This window comes from Pezoporus occidentalis, unplaced genomic scaffold (genome assembly GCF_034315485.1).
Source record: "Pezoporus occidentalis ecotype Australia unplaced genomic scaffold, CSIRO_AGI_Poc_V1 ctg19, whole genome shotgun sequence".
Taxonomy (NCBI): domain Eukaryota; kingdom Metazoa; phylum Chordata; class Aves; order Psittaciformes; family Psittacidae; genus Pezoporus; species Pezoporus occidentalis.
Window position 1 is genome coordinate 5,137,937 of NW_026913748.1, and position 17,025 is coordinate 5,154,961.

At 43.6% G+C, this 17,025-nt stretch overlaps 1 protein-coding gene across 2 annotated transcripts in view; it reads right to left on the reverse strand.

Moving 5' to 3' along the window:
* Positions 1-15,259, reverse strand: part of FGD4 (FYVE, RhoGEF and PH domain containing 4) — a 116,039-nt gene extending 100,780 nt beyond the window's left edge. For both annotated transcript variants that reach the window (XM_062616542.1, XM_062616541.1), the window contains exon 1: positions 15,094-15,259. In XM_062616542.1, coding sequence (XP_062472526.1) covers positions 15,094-15,244 — 151 coding nt within the window. In that variant the 5' untranslated portion in view covers positions 15,245-15,259. The remainder of the gene's footprint in view (positions 1-15,093) is intronic.
* Between the last annotated feature and the right edge of the window lie 1,766 nt (positions 15,260-17,025).

The window sequence follows — 17,025 nt, forward strand, 5'->3', positions numbered from 1 at the left end:
TCCACCTATAGAGCAAAAAAAGAAAAGGGGGGGAAGAAGACAGTATGTATTCCACACAAAAACATAGATTATTTGCTTCTATTTACTTAAATATATGTCATTCAAGAGCTTATGGTAAGAATGGAGGTTCTTCATCATTAGCACAATCACCTAATTTTATTCTATGTGGCTAGCTGTAAAACACAAGTTTCATTTAAAGTTCAAATACTTACCAGCTATCAGAATTCTCCTGCCTTCTCTCAATGTAAGCCCACACACCACAAAAATTGAAAGAGAAACAATCCTTAGGATAAAGTCTTCAGCACCATGCAGCCAGCTTGTGTAGTCCTCTCTCCTTACTTCCAGTTACTAAATAGCTTCTCCTTTTCTAACCCCTTGTGTACCGTACCTGGAAAACACCCTTATCAGAAAGCTGATTCTGCTTCTATGACCTAAGCCACTGTAAACACTGTATTTTAACGTCAAACAACCTGTGCTTCCACACCCACCAAAAATAAGAATCGAACAATAAAGAAATCCAACTGTAGTACCTCACATAGCTCTGTGTCTTTTGGTTGCCAGCTCTGGTTGCCTTTCCCACATTTAGCATTGCCTATCATCTCACTGATGTCCTTGTCAGTCTTCGCAAAGATGATATATTCTCACTTTTCATAGTTAAAAAGCATTTTTTTCCCCTGAAACTTAAGCTAACACTTGACAGCAAACAGCTGCTTCATTTACTTTCTTGAGGGAGGAAGAATATTTAGAGAAATCCCTCAATTCCCATTCTAAGCTACAGATTCAGGGTGGTACGTGGGCACAAAGGCAGCCCAAATATTAGTGACATGAAGGACTACCTCAGAATGAACGCAAGGAAAGCACAGAGAGGCAGGAATGTTTTTTTCACTTCCAATACATACTTTCGTACAAGAAAACAAAGCCTAGTAGAACACTGAAAATAGACTCCTAAAAATATGCACTACGATAGTCTTCACAGAGCACAAGTCAGTTATTTCTGCCTAGGTTTCTAATCTCCTTCCCTGGGATGAAAGGAATTAAAAAGCCAGCATTGGTGTGAGCAATAGTACTCTACAGCACAGGGCACAGAGGGAATTGGATTCTTTTCCCTCAGCAGACTCTCTCCAAAATGTCACTCTACATAGGAAATTTCTGTAATTCTTTCCTGATCTGCAGAATATGTCCCAAGTACCTCCAGGCAAAAGGAAACAACTGGAAAGCCTGATGCTGCAAAGGAGCACTTACGACACTTTCTGGGCCTGAACAACAGAACCTGAGTTTTCATTTGCAGTGCTGTACAGTTACTTCTCTGCAAGTGAGGACTTGGAATCTGTAACTTCACTATAATTGAGTATTCACTACAGCGTGACGAGACACATTAACTGGAACAGAGTTACATTCAACTGCTGTGACCCAGAGCTGATCCCCATGCAGACACTTCAGCAGCATTACCAACTCAGTGTCTTCCAGACACTGGCCATTTTTCTTGTCAGCTCTAAAACCACTTTCCTTTTTGAAAGGACTACCTTAATATTCTCTCAGAAAACCATAGCAAAAGTAATGGATTTCAGAAAATAAGAGTGAATTGTTTGTATCAAAGAAGTTTTAGAAGACTGTGAAAGTTTTCTGATGTCTCATAAAAGAGGCTCATGCTCCAGCTCACAGTTGTCAAATACCACATGCTATTTCAGATGAATGCTGAATGTGTGTGCCTTGACCCCAATAGAACAGAAGTGATCAATAAAGGCTTGGCCTTCAAACATCAGTGTTTAACCCGGGGGGGGGGGGGGGGGGGGGGGGGGGGGGAGTAATCTGACAATTTGAAGCACGTGAGACTTCTAGAAATACTTTTCAGCTTTCTAAATGCTGCAAATATTTAAATCAGTGAATCGTAAGAAATGGACAACTACATAATTCCTTCTTTTTGAGGCGCATAACCAAATTAAGATTAGTTTTAATCAGGAACCAGTCGCACACAACTGCTGAATGGCATTTAAGAAATAACAGAGGATGCAATATTCACGGTACGTTACATACCACAAACATCCCAATATTACTCAGGTTTTAAAATGGTAAGCCCCAAAACAAACAAACAAGGAAACAAAAAACAACAAAAAAAGGATTTTTGTTGCAGTTCAACTGCATTTGCTGCAAACAACAAAAAAACCCCACATAAAACTAATTAACTATACAGTTGTTATCAGCCACATGAGAAAAGCAGAGATTATACTGTTAAAAGTTAACAGTTGTCAAAACCAGGAAGTAATAATTCTGCACAGTTAGGATGAACAGACACTTGTTTGTTTAAGCTCTGTCAAAATCCTTGGAAGAGCTAAGTCATTTGGGTTCTGAGGTACCTTTAAATTCCATTAATACACACAGTGCTAATATTGTTAGAAAAGGGTGAAGTTTTTACAATAAAATAATCATATAAAATAGTAAAATGATTATATTTGAGAAATTTATAAATCAATAGTAAGGCTTTGTGTATTAGAAGACGTTGTAACTTTGCCGTTTTGTATCATAGTTACTCTATAACTAAATGTTACAATGGTAGTCTTGGTAGCAAGAGCTAACATAACTATATATGGTGAGGGGAGTATGGGTGTATTTAGGGAAGTATGTATTGTAAAACTCTACCCAAGCAGAACCTAAGTTTAAGATAGCCAAAAAGGGCATACCAGAAGCATCCTGGTGAAGATAAGAGAATGCTAACGTCCACAAGACGATTGGGACCTAGCCAAGTAGAGAAAAGGTGAAGAGGACAACCTGAGGCAGACTTCTTACTTCATCTGAGGAAGACTCCTTACTTCATCAGGGCGACCACCAGAGGGGGGCTGCGCAAGCGCAGAAGAGGCTGATGTCGTAATAGACTGATGTAGCAATCCTTGATGCATATGTATTAGTAAATGATGTAATCTGTGTTGAATATGTATTAGTTACAAATTTTTAGTATATAAATTGCGAACGCGATGTGACGGGAGTCGGAACCAGATTTGGGTGCGTACCCCTGGTTCCCGGCGCCTCAATAAAGCACCTCATATAACCATCCTGGTGGTTATGTGTTTGTCTCGACGCTAACAATATTGTTCTTATTTCTATGAGCAAAAACCTTTTAATACATCCTGTGCACACACAGTCCTTACACTGTGTGTGCACAGGATGTATTAAAAAATAAGATAAACACTTAAAGGGCCGATTATCCACACTGAAGTTGAACACCAAGGGCAACCCATGCCAATACCAGCCAGGTCTCTTGCTGACTATACACAGCAGATAGGATGACTTTTTTCCCCCACTTTGACTGCATGTCAGGAATGTTATTCTGACAATATCCTCTGTGCTTGCTACATTACAATGACTAGGTATAAGGAAGTTCAGAAATAGATTATATGCACAACCAACCGCTTGGGTGGTTGTGCCTTGATTTGCTTACACCCTTTCCATTCAACTTAACCACCAAAAAACGCTACAGCAATTATCTCCTGCTACCTTACCTAGCTTGGCAGTGTCCAAACAGCACATTAAAAGTCAACTCAGGTGTTAGCATGCCCTTTGTTTGTAAGCCTGGTGTGGGGGTATTTGTCCACTAGATCAAATATAGATTAATAAATTGTTGAGAACACTGTTTACTGCATTATCATAAATAACTCAAGAGAATGTGAAGGTAATTACAGAACAGTTGGCTGAGATCACCAGAACTTCATGAAAGTCAAATTAAACTTTTGTATTAACAACTGCTCTATATTTTAAAATGGACAATTGTTTTTAGTAGTAAATACATGCAACTTGCTTCCAAACTTAAAATGCCTTTTAATAAAATTCATAGTTCTATATTTAGAAATAAAAAAGCCAAAACAGAAGTGCTGAATAATTTCATGCATTGATCACAATTCTCATTTAATTGTATACACCACAAAAATTTGGTGTTTTGCAAAGCTTCCCACAGAATCGTATTTTCACCCAAGATTTTCCAAGCTTTGGTTTTAAATAGATAAAAGCCCTCTCTTTTAAGAATTAAGAAGCTATAGGCTTTCAATGGGCAAATAAGAAGAATCCCCAAGAACTCTTGAAAACCATCCTCCAGTGTCTGTCATCCTCCATAACTTTCTTGAATGCTATAGCATTGCTAGCCCATTGGAGAATAGTTAAGTACAAAAGGATTCTACCCTCAGAGGTGACAGGTAATTTCTTAATGACAAAAGTTAGTGTCAGACTGAAAAGGAATGTACAGCATGTACAGTTATTAAGACAGAACTGTTTCGGCAAGAGTCAACTGAAGAAAAGGCTAGCAGCATAACTGCATAAAACTGAAAAAAAGTTTCAATTCAGTCAAAAAGAATTAATTTTTTTTCTGTATCAGTGTCTTCGTTTTGATTTCTTAAATCACTAATTCTGAAGATGAATATAGTTAGCCAGTAAGTTTAATTTCCTGTTACTGATGTTAATACAAGTAATGCATATTTTAATATTCAATTACGAAACATGTATCACAGACCAGATAGTGATTGGTGGCATATGAGAGCAAAGAGGAAAAATACTCTCATTACCCATTGCAAGAAGTTGTCATCAAGCCCTTCTGAGGCAAGACAAAACACTGTGAAAGAAATTTACATTCAAATTTTATTAGCTGTGATTCAGGCAATTTATAGTGAGGGGTTAAGTCAAGTCTGATGGAGACTCTAACTTTGATTTTTTTATTTAAAATAACCTGTTTCATGGTGGAAGAGAACCTAGGAGTCTGAAACAGTGACAGGTAAGGTCAGGATCCTCAGCCAGAACCAGCAGTAGGGGCAGGGACCTCGACACTCCCTCCCTTTTCTACCTCCAGAAGCCACCAGCTGCGGGCAGGAGGATATGTTTTCCAGACTGAGGTCTCTCATGCTTCACAGAAACAGAAGACATATCCAAGATGCAGTTAGAAACTCCTCCATTAACTTTCACCTCAAATGCCACAAAGTCCCCAACAAAATCACATAGAAGACCCCCAAGATTCCAGCTGGTCCAGAGAAAGCCTGCAGCACTAAACCAGGGCCTAGGACAGCTGCCTGCAGCAGGGCCACCAGCAGCCCTCAGGGAGAGATGAGTATGCAGGACACAGAGTTAAAAGGTAATTATACAGCTACAAGGCTGGGTGCCATTACAATGGCTGGAAGTCCCTACCACATAGGGTACCACAAGAGAGACCAACAGAACCAGAAGCCTAGCACAGAAACATCACATGAATCATAGAATAGAATCATAGAATAGTTAGGGTTGGAAAGGACCTTAAGATCATCTAGTTCCAACCCCCCTGCCATGGGCAGGGACACCTCACACTACATCATATCACCCAAAGCCTCGTCCAACCTGGCCTTGAACACTGCCAGGGATGGAGCATTCACAACCTCCCTGGGCAACCTATTCCAGTGCCTCACCACCCTAACAGGAAAGAATTTCCTTCTTATATCCAATGTAAACTTCCCCTGTTTAAGTTTTAGCCCATTACCCCTTGTCCTATCACTACAGTCCCTAATGAAGAGTCCCTCTCCAGCATCCCTATAGGCCCCCTTCAGATACTGGAAGGCTGCTATGAGGTCTCCACGCAGCCTTCTCTTCTCCAGGCTGAACAGCCCCAACTTCCTCAGCCTGCCTTCATACAGGAGGTGCTCCAGTCCCCTGATCATCCTCATGGCCCTCCTCTGTACTTGTTCAAACAGTTCCATGTCCTTTTTATGTTGAGGACACCAGAACTGCACACAATACTCCAGGTGAGGTCTCACAAGAGCAGAGTAGAGGGGCAGGATCACCTCCTTCGACCTGCTGGTCACGCTCCTTTTGATGCAGCCCAGGATACGGTTGGCTTTCTGGGCTGCGAGCACACACTGAAACCGGCTCATGTTCATTTTCTCATCAACCAACAACCCCAAGTCCTTCTCTGCAGGGCTGCTCTGAATCTCTTCTCTGCCCAACCTGTAGCTGTGCCTGGGATTGCTCCGACCCAGGTGTAGAACCTTGCCTTGGCATGGTTAAACTTCATAAGGTTGGCATCAGCCCACCTCACAAGCATGTCAGGGTCCCTCTGGATGGCATTCCTTCCCTCCAGGGTATAGTCGAACCACGCAGCTTGGTGTCATTGGCAAACTCGCTGAGGGCGCACTCAATCCCACTGTCCATGTCAGCGACAAAGATGTTGAACAAGACCGGTCCCAACACCGGTCCCTGAGGGACACCACTCGTTACTGGTCTCCAGCTGGACATTGAGCCATTGACCACAACTCTTTGTGTGCGGTCATCCAGCCAGTTCTTTATCCACCGAGTGGTCCATCCATCAAATTGATGTCACTCCAATTTAGAGGCAAGGATGTTGTGTGGGACAGTGTCGAAGTCGTGTGGGACAGTGTCGAACGCTTTGCAGAAGTCCAGGTAGATGACATCAACTGCTCTACCCGTCTATCAGTTCCGTAGCCCCATCATAGAAGGCCACCAAATTGGCCAGGCAGGATTTCCCCTTAGTGAAGCCATGCTGGCTGTCACCAAGCACCTTGTTGATTTTCATGCGCCTTAGCATGCCTTCCAGGAGAATCTGCTCCAAGATTTTGCCAGACACAGAGGTGAGACTGACTGGTCTGTAATTCCCTGGGTCATCCAATTTCCCCTTCTTGAAAATGGGGGTTATATTTCACTTTTTCCAGTCATCGGGAACTTCACCTGACTGCCATGATTTCTCAAATATGATGTCCAGCGGCTTAGCAACTTCATTTGCCAGCTCCTTCAGGACCCGCAGATGGATCTCATCAGGACCCATGGACTTGTGCATGTTCAGATTTTTAAGATGGTCTCAAAGCAGTTCTGCTCCTACAGTGGGCTAGGGTCATCATTCTCACAGTCCCTGCATCTGCCTTCCAAGACTTGGGTGGTTTGGTCAGAGCCTTTGCCAGTGAAGACCGAGGCAAAGAAGTCATTCAGAACCTCGGCCTTCTCCAAATCCTGTGTAGCCAGTTCTCCTGAGAGCTTCCTGAGGGGGCCTACGTTCTCCCTAGTCTGTTTTTTATTTGCTATGTTCCTATAGAATCCCTTCATGTTATCTTTAATACCTCTAGCTAAGTTTAATTCTAACTGAGCCTTAGCTTTCCTAACCTGGTCCCTAGCTTCTTGGACAACAGCCCTGTACTCTTCCCATACCACCTGTCCTTGCTTCCACTTATTGTGAGCCTCTTTTTTCATTTGAATTTTCCTCAGGAGCTCCTTATCCATCCAAGGAGGTCTCCTGGCCCTTCTGCTGCACTTCCTTCTGGTTGGGATGCAACACTCCTGGGCTTGCAGTAGGTGATCCTTGAACAGTCTTGGGCCCCTCTGCCCTCTAGGGCTGTATCCCATGGAACCTTACTAAGCAGGTTTCTGAAGAGGCCAAAGTCTGCTCTCCTGAAGTCCAGGGCAGTGAGCTTGCTGCACGCTCTTCTCACTGTCCTCAGGATCTCAAATTCGAGCATCCAAGGCTGCCCTGGAGAGTCACATTTCTGACGAGCCCTTCCCTGTTGGTGAGCATGAGGTCAAGCACAGCACCTCTCCTTTTCGGCTCCTCTGTTACTTGCAGAAGGAAGTTGTCTTCCACACAATCGAGGAACCTCCTGGATTGCTTGTGCCGGGCCGTACCATCCTTCCAACAGATGTCAGGGTGGTTGAGGTCACCCATGAGAACAAGGGCCTGCGAGCGTGAGGCTTTTCCTATCTGTCTATGGAGTGCTTCATCCGCAGGTTCTCCTTGATCAGGCGGTCTGTAACAGATGCCCACAGTAATGTCTCCCATAGCTATATTCCCTTTAACCCTCACCCACAAACTCTCTGTGGACTGCTTACCTGTCCCCAGACAGAGTTCCATACTCTCCAGCCTATCCCTAACACAAAGGGCAACTCCCCCTCCCTGCCTGCCAGGCCTGTCTTTCCTAAAGAGCCTGTAACCTTCCATTCCAACACTCCAGTCATAGGAGCCATCCCACCATGTTTCTGTGATGTCTATTATATCATACCCCCGTAGACGTGCACACATCTCTAATTCCTCATTTGTTCCCACATGCTCAACTAATAAAAAGCCAGATCTTTAAAAAGGACAGAAGAAATCCAGCCACTGAATCAGTCAGAATTATTTTTAATCACTGGTCACCATTATATCTCCCTGGTCCTCATCTAGGCATACTACATCTGGGCACACTAGCATCTGTTTGAGAGGGATGGTTAGACCTGCAAGTGAGCTGCATTATCATCTCTGCTGCAAGACATCTGTTCAGAAGCCAGGAATATACCACAGGATTTCACATCTTGCATTACAGTTCCAACATGTTTTTTCTTCTTTCCAGGCTATTTAATTTATTTTACATTAACATCTGTGACACGCTTAGCATTAACACTTCGTAACTAACAGTATTTCATTGCTCTGCCCCCCCTTCTACTCAGGGTCTTTAGTCTCCAAGTTTAATCCATTTTATGCTCCGTTTTACTGAGTTTCAGTGTAATCAGAGGCATCAAATTTCTCTGAAACTTGTTAAAAATACATTTCTTTAGATGTCTGGTTTTGCAGACTACTATAGCAATTAATTTTTTTCTCCTGCTTTTACTAATTTCTCCATATCTTCTGATACCACCTTACTACTGTGTACTTGTGCACTAGGACCACATCTCTGATTTTTACTTGGTTTGTCAACATTTCCATATAGTCCCATCCTTCTTCCCTATATTCATTTCAAAAGTTGTTTCTTCTGCTAAAGTCATCTCTGTTAAAATGCTACTGCCAATGCAACTAGCTAAAAAAATTCCTCTTTCAATTTCCTCCTTTTACTTACTTACTACTGCTCTGGGAATACCCTCTCTAAAGAAAAGTCTCTCTCCCCTTGTCAGAATTACAGGAGTTTGTTGGTAATGGCCTGAATACATTGAACTTTCCACAGCAAACATGATTAAAATGTTTCAGCCATCAAGAGCTTGAAGCAGTGTATTCAGAGATTTAACATGATGGAAGGGATCATTCTGATCATCTAAATGTAACTATTCTTCTTGGATCACCTTATATTCAAGAGAGGTATTACATACAATATCCCATACTGGAACAGAAAGCTATTTCACACACACACACACACCAATAGAAAAAGGAGTCTCAGATACTAGATTCACGGTCAGTGATTTTATCAAAATATAGAATTGACAGTAACATTTTGAAGAAAATCTATTCAGCATTTACAGAACTAGAGGAAAAAGCTCACAAGCATCTTATCTTAACATTTGCTTGCTTCATATTTTTCTTTTTCTTCTCACAAAGTGTTCATCCTGGAAGATAAATTGTCTTATGCAGCAAATGTGTAACACTGCTTTAAGACATAACAGTGCAGAATACAGCCGTTGTAGTGCTTTATCACAGATCACACTGTACCCGAGACATACTGACGGGCTCAAATACTGCCCAGTTATGAACTGGATTTTGACTGAAATGCTGAGAGATAAGATAGTCCCTCAGCATGACTTAAGAAGTGGGTGAAAAGCCTGACAACTGGAGTTTTAAGCAGCACAGGTACTGACAGCCAAGGCACAAAATAATAGCCAAGGGCAAATCATAACTTTTTCCTTTTAACAGCTCCCTTTCTCAAGATTTGTGTTTTTCTGGTTGCTCAAAAATAACACATTCTTCAAGCAAGCTCTCCTTTTTCTAAGCCAGAAATCTCTGAACCGTATTTATTAACTTACCTGCAAAAACATCCTGCTCTTGTGATTTTGTACAAACAAACTAATTCGTATTCTGTGTGTGAAGTATTACTTTCCCAATTTCAGCTATGCCTAAAAAGCATTTTAGGAAAGGCACATACTAGCACCTCCACAATTTTGCCCTCTCAGTGTATATCCTAAAGAAGTGTTTCCAGCAAGGAGCAGACTTATGTTATTTTCAGCAAATGCATGCCACCTTGTAACTCTTCTGTGAAGCCCTTTGTGTATTGTCACTAGCAAGCCAAGCAGCAAGTACAAATTCTAATTTATTTAAGGAAATCTCCATCCTGATCACCAGGAAGTCAGCATTACAGGACCAACAACAGTTACTGGGTAAAGTAGATGCTGTTAGGCAAGGTCTAAACAGACACACCAGGCCAACCCAAGATACACATATAAGTGACTTTGGTCCTGGATAGTCTATGAGCCAAGCAGTACACTCTTACTGGCTTTAAAGAGATTATTTTGGTCCTAAATAATTGGGGGCAAGTGGGTGAAGAATAATAATACAGTAAAATTATATTCAGGAAGTTAAATTCCGTTTCCTGGCACTTTCTAGCAACACATTTGCTTCAATAGGAGGCACATGGGATTAATTTGACATACAGAAACAGGAAGCTCTCTAATAACAGACAGGAAAATGTATTTTCATGCAGGTTCTGCATAAAGCAATTTTTTATACCTTCCCTCATTTCTTAAGGGAGAGGAATATTTAAAAGCAGTTTCCTATATATTCACCTTCCTCTCTAAGTTTTTAAGACACTTTTTAAGTATCAGCTCTCCTTGATAAATCTCAACTTTAGAAAAAAAAAAAAAAATCCTTGCATTGACCAGGAAAGCATGTAAGGCAACTCGTTCTCTTTTGCAGGGGTCTCTAATGCATCTACAGATTCCAATCATTGCTTAGATTAGCCCTCACGATCCTATAGGTTTTCCGTAAACACACTGTATAAGCAATCAGATTTTCAATCACTGCAGACCAGTCAACAAAATGCAGCAGGTAACACAAAGCCAGGAGTAAGGATAATGATAGTCCAAACTTCATTGTTCTATTTTTAAAAATAAAACAAAACCAACAACAATGAAAAAAAATATATCAGGCAGGGCATAGCTGTCATTCCAGCTTTTAAATAACACCCTGAACAATAAAGACATTTTTCATAGACTAGAGCAGCATGCTATTAGAGCTTCATTTAGTTATTTCCCACTGCAAGATGGAAACCCAAAAGACTACTGAAGTTCTGCTAACATAATCCCATAAAATCATATCCATTTAACAGGCAGAGATACAACAGTAGCAGTGGAGGACTTTTTTTTTTTCCTGTCAGGGTTTGCAGACACCTTACTGCAGTGAATGCTGTCCTGAATGCAAATTACCTCAGCTCCCCAAGAGGCACACTGCAATGTCTGAGACTGCCAACATATGGTACGATGCCAGAAGACATACATTTAGGAAAAAGGGAGCAAAACAAAAAAACAGTCCAGAAAGGGTGTAAATTTGCACCTAGGTGAACAAAGCCAAGGAACCAGGGCAAGATTTGAATGGCACAAAAGTTAACTTTATGCGCAGTAAGGACAGAGGTGAAGGAATAGAATAGCAGAAAAAAGCTATTTCCTGCTATGAAATCAAGTTACTGTGTCCTTGTGTTGAGCTATGTCTTCACAGCTAAATCAAGTCCACTAAGAGGAGATACAACCTTCTCAGATAACTTAATTCCATGAAGAATCAAAGTAGTAGTCTGCTCACACCTTGCAGAGCTCTTGGCTTATGAAAGATGCTGAACAATCAAGCAGTAACCTGCAGCTGTTTCTTGGCAGAAAGTTGATTTTGAGTTAATATGCATAGATGCATTTGAAGTAAAGATTTGTTCAAGTTAGTATCAACTCTGAATTCTAATTTAGCAGAAAAAAAAAAGGACACCAAATCCACATTAGTTATTCCCTTCAAAAACTGATTATTAATCATGCTACTCCACTCAATGCTCTTCTCTGAACTGTCTCCATATATCAACCTTGACATTTTCCAGCCATTTCAAAGTATCTCTGAAGATTCAAGCACTCTTTTGTTCAAACCTTTAAATTAATGTTAACTTGTAATAGGAAATAATTCTTGCTTTGTCCTGTTGATAGTTTAACATACCAAGCTTTTTCAAACTCATATGTTAACAAAACTCAATTGCAATTTTGCACATGATGATGAACCTGAATGATTTGGACTATAGTATGCTGAATAGCAGAAAGATTCTTCTGTTAGAAGTCAGAAGAGATTGTAATTCACAATAAAAGACTGATGCTGAAAAGGGAACTCACACAGCCCATTTCAGCATTAGAAATGTTTTCAGACAACACCAAGAATGAAAATACTCCCTGGACTTCTGCTTCACAGCACAGAAAACCTGTGACATTCCCTACTTTATCAGGCCAATGTCAAAGGCTCTAAGGAAACTTGAGTGTAGGAGTTTTAATAGGTCTTAAGTCTTTGCACTGAATAGCACACAATTTACTGGTCTGAGATCTTATATGCCTGCCATATACATAATCTAGATTTTTTTTCTAATGTATTTGTAAGCAAATATAGCTCATTTAAAACATCTAGTTTCTCCAGTTTCTTTCCAGATACAGATCTGAGACAACTGCCTGAGTCCTGTTCCCAAGCAGTAATGTAAGTAAGTGGCATATTTCACAACACAATCATTGGAGATATGTGGGCTACACTAACTCCTCCTTCCAAGCAGGTTTTCAAGCAGGTCAAAGGTATACATCAGAAAACCCCTTTAAAATCCAGTTACATTTTGTAAGGCAAAAAAGTGTAAATGTCTGCTGTTGGGTTTTGGGGAGTGTTGGGTTTGTGTGTTTTCCTGATAGAAAGAACACACACAGCTTCATGTTACACATGGGGATTAAAGCTTATACTTGCAGAAGAGAAGCCAGTGCAGTCATATTCTAACTACAAAGAACAGAGAGGGAGGCTATGAAGCTATGCTGGGGTTACAGGGTGCTGGAACACATGCCAGAGTGTCCTCTGCCATCAGCAGGAGCAAATAAGGAGCTAAAATCCCACTAACAGAATTAAGATTGTTTGTATACACAAGGTTTCTTCACCTCATTTTCTAGGAGAAATTAAAATTATGATGAATTAAAATTATGATGAATTAAAAAAGGGAGGATTTATGTACCTACATAAGAAAAGCCCAAAATCATCCCCATTCATTTCCTTACCTTAGTTTTGTGAGTTTTTCATCTTGCAATCGTATTTAGCAATCATGATGCAGGAAAGTACTATGAAGTTGGTTATTGCAGTGCAACTGATAACGGGCATGTTGCTCTTGTTATGACCCTTCCTGCCATCCAAAACCCTGAAGAATGCTCACACTGAAAAGCTATACATTGGGCATATGTTTAGTAAATAGAAGTAATCCAGTGGAGGTGTGTGCACAGGTGAAAAGAGCAACAATAAAAGACTATAGAGAGTAAGAAACTGTTACACAGAAGTCTAACTTAATAGTAACAACAGAAGTCCAATGAAACTAACATAGAAACTAACAGAAAACATGGGAACCCTGTTGTAAGCATACCTCTGTGAGAGAATGAAATCCATTAAGTCTACATACTACAAATACACCTGTCAATTCCTCTTTGCTAATGTAAAGTAAAGCCTTGGGGGGGGGGGGGGGGGGGAAATCACACCACCAATAAAAAATTGTGTATTCATGTACATATCCAGAGCTAAAATAAAGCACACTATGAAGACCATCATGATAATCTGTTTCTGTATGTGCATACTCAGCATCAAATTAAGCAGGGCTTTTGCCTGGTAAGTAGTGAAAACACAGCCCCCAGGCAAAACACCCCATCCTTGTATTTGACATGTCATCATTCCCAATATCATAACAAGCAGATATCAGAGACTATTTCACCCACCGTGTCCTTCTGCATGCATAAAACCAAGCTGGTGTGATGTCACAAGCATGAGCACAGCATGTCACATCTGCTGTCATATCACAGAAGTTTAGACATATGAATGGGTGTGTGCATTAACCTGCTTGAAAACACAACCTCCTGAAGTTTGGATTTCATGACAGCTAATTTTTACAGCATGACCAAGGTAACACAGATAACCAGCCTAGACTGACAGTCTCTTAATAGTACAGCATTAACGTTCTAGCAGCTGCCTCCTAGAGCAAAACATGTCAAACAAGTCTAACACAAGTCTGTTGCTCAAGGTAAGAAAGAGGCATTGGGGAAGGGCAGGTGTCAGACATGGGTCTGCCAAAGGAGGGAAAAGTGCTTTCCTGGAGTACTGCATTCACCTCTGGAGCCCCCAACACAATGGGGACACGGACCTGTTGGAGCTGAGTCCAGAGGAGGGCCATGAAGACGACCCGAGGGCTGCAGCACCTCGTGTATGGTGACAGGCTGAGAGTTGAACTTGTTCAGCCTGAACAAGACAAAGTTCTGGGGAGACCTTAAAGCAACTTTCAGTACCTGAAGGAGGCTACAAGAAATCTGGAGGAGGACTCTTTACAAGGGAATGCAGTGACAGGACAAGGCAGGATGCCTTTAAAGTGACAGAGGGGAGATTTAGACTAGATATTATGAAGTTCTTTACTGTGAGGGTCGTGAGACACTGGAACAAGTTGCCCAGAGGAGCTGTGGCTGCCCCATCCCAGGCAGTATTCAAGGGCAGACTGAATGGTGCTTTGAGAAATCTGGTCTAAAGGAAGGGGTCCCTGCCCATGTCAGAGGGGTTGGAACTGGATGAGCTTCAAGGTCCCCCCCAACCCAAACCATTCTAGAATTCCTGACAGTCTAAGAGCTGGTAGAAGTACAACTTGAGAACACTCTATGCCTAGATGGGGGCTAACAGTATGAGCTGAGCTGAGCTGCAGTTACCCCCAGCTCCGAGGGCCAGGATTGCTCTCCCCCGTCAGGCTCAGCCCCACCAAGAAGTGGCCCCGCCACGGCCGCCCACCGGCCATTCGCGCGAGTCCTGCTCTGCAGTGTATGGGCACGCACAGCAAAAGTTGGTTAAAAGTGAGCCTCCTCCCTGCCTTTTGTCGAGGAAACACGACCGTGTATTTATACAAACGGCCCGCTGCCAGGCGAACAGGCAGGGGAAGCCCGTGGGAGCTGGCCACAGGAGTCAGCCCTCACCGAACCCACGCGGCGGAGCGACCCTGGCAGCATCGGAGCTGCCGCTGTGCCCAGTCGCCCCGGGACAACCCGGCCCCAGTCCCGCCCGCTAGCACCCCGGCTGTGGGCTAGGGCCGAAGTGACTATTAGGGCCGAAGTGACTATTAGGGCCGAAGTGACTATTAGGGCCGAAGTGACTATTAGGGCCGAAGTGACTATTAGGGCCATTACCTGCAGGCGTCCTCCGGGCGGTCGGCCCCAGCGGGACCCCCACAGGGCAGGTGGGCGCTGCTCCGTTGTAAGCAGTGTCCGGGACGGCGGCGAAGTTGGATTTCCTGCGGATAGCCGCCCGCCTGAAGCGCACACCCTCCGCTCCACTCATCCTTAGGGCAGGGAACAGACAGTCACAGTAAGAGAGAAGCCACGGAGTCCCCAACGCCCTTCCCGCCCCGATGACGGCGGGGCCGGCGCAACCCAAGGCCAACACTTCCCTCCCTACCCACCTGCACCGCCTCCGGCGCCGGCCCGTCACCTGCAGCCGCTCCCCGCCCCGCCCCTCCCCTCCCCTCCCCGCGCGCCTCCTCCCTCCGCGCCATCCGGCGCTCCCTGCCCAGCAGCCACCGGCCCCAGGCGCAGCCTCCCGCCGGCACACCGAGACCCTGTCTCCGCCCCCCGTCCCGGGCCGGGCTGCGGGGCCCCTCCGCTGACCTTAGCGACGCGGTGCAAGTTCCCTCCGCGGCCTGGGCAGGGAAGTGGGAGCCGCTGCTGCCGCACTTGTTCCGTTTCCTCCCGGCCGGTGCCCGGCATCGCCGGCCCCGGTCCTGACCCCGGCCCTGACGGTGCCTGCCTCTGGCTAATGCAGCTGCGCCGCCCAGCCCCACAGTGTTGTTCTGCTTCCTCTGTACGCTGTTCACCTCTGGAACTCCTTCCCTGGAAGAGGAGGCCCAATTCCAGCAAGATTTATCAGTGTATGCAAAAGAAGTTTGCCATAATGCAGCCCCCCTCTTTCAACAAGAACATTCACAGAGGCATCCAATTCTGAGCACTTAAAAGTGAGTTTTGATGCCAGGAATTCAGCTGCAATACTGGCATCAGTAATAATTCCTGCTAAAACGGTGTGTTCAGGCCAAAGCTGTTGAGCCCCTCTCTCTGTAAATTTTAATCAACATCTACTGAGAAAAGCAATAAGAAAGCTTTACTACTGTGAGACCTGGGATTAGGTTCATTTATAGCAACAGGTCTGAAAGCACCCATTTAACTGAGTCATGATATTTAAAAGGGAGAACATCTCCACCTGTGCCACCTTGAGAGTGCGTTGTGGCAATCACTAGTAGGCAGGATGAGATGTTTTGGGTCTGTCAAGGAGCTTGATGTGGTAAAGTTAGAGGCAAACCAGTTGCAAAGTGGTGGCCCCACTACACAGGGATTTCCTGGCCTTTGGAAACCCCAGGGTTTAGGGCTTTTAAAAGATGGCCTCCTGTTTTTCAACATGCTGCCTCATTTGCCATCAGCCATGCGTGGAGGATTTTGTCATGAAAGAGGAGTCAAGTCAGATATATTCAGGAATATTCTCCCTTTGTCAATGGTCCAATTGGACAACCTTTAGTTGCCTGGAAGTCCATGAATTGCTGGGGCTTGGAAGAATATTTTGGGGAAGTACCCCTCTGCACTTGCCCTGCTCCTATGTTTTTTCTTGTCCCGTCAAAGAAGTGGAGTGGGTAAGAGAGACCTTTCATTTGACCCATACAGCCATCCTTACGTTCTTGCATCTTCAGTAATAAGATTTTATGGACTGCTCAGGCAAGCTGCTGACTTTGCAACTTCCTTGTCTTCTGGGGGACAAGGATACCTTCTGTCAGCACCTACAGTCATACATGCAACACATCTGCATGGCAAAACCACATGATGCAGCATCGCCTTCTGCCAGAGTCCTGTGCTACAGTGTGAGCCTCTTGCTGAGTCCTTTCCAGCAGGCTTTCTTGGCATGTAGGGCCTGTCGGTAACACACCTCCTCCTGATGTCAGGGGATCACCTGTGTGAAGTCCTGTTTGACCAATGGGAGGCAGGGCAGCTGTGAGAGGCCGTGGTGCTGCTCCTACCATATGTGCAGCAGCGAAGGATCGTGAGGCAGAAGTTAAATGAGTGGGTCTTCTGCTTTCCGTG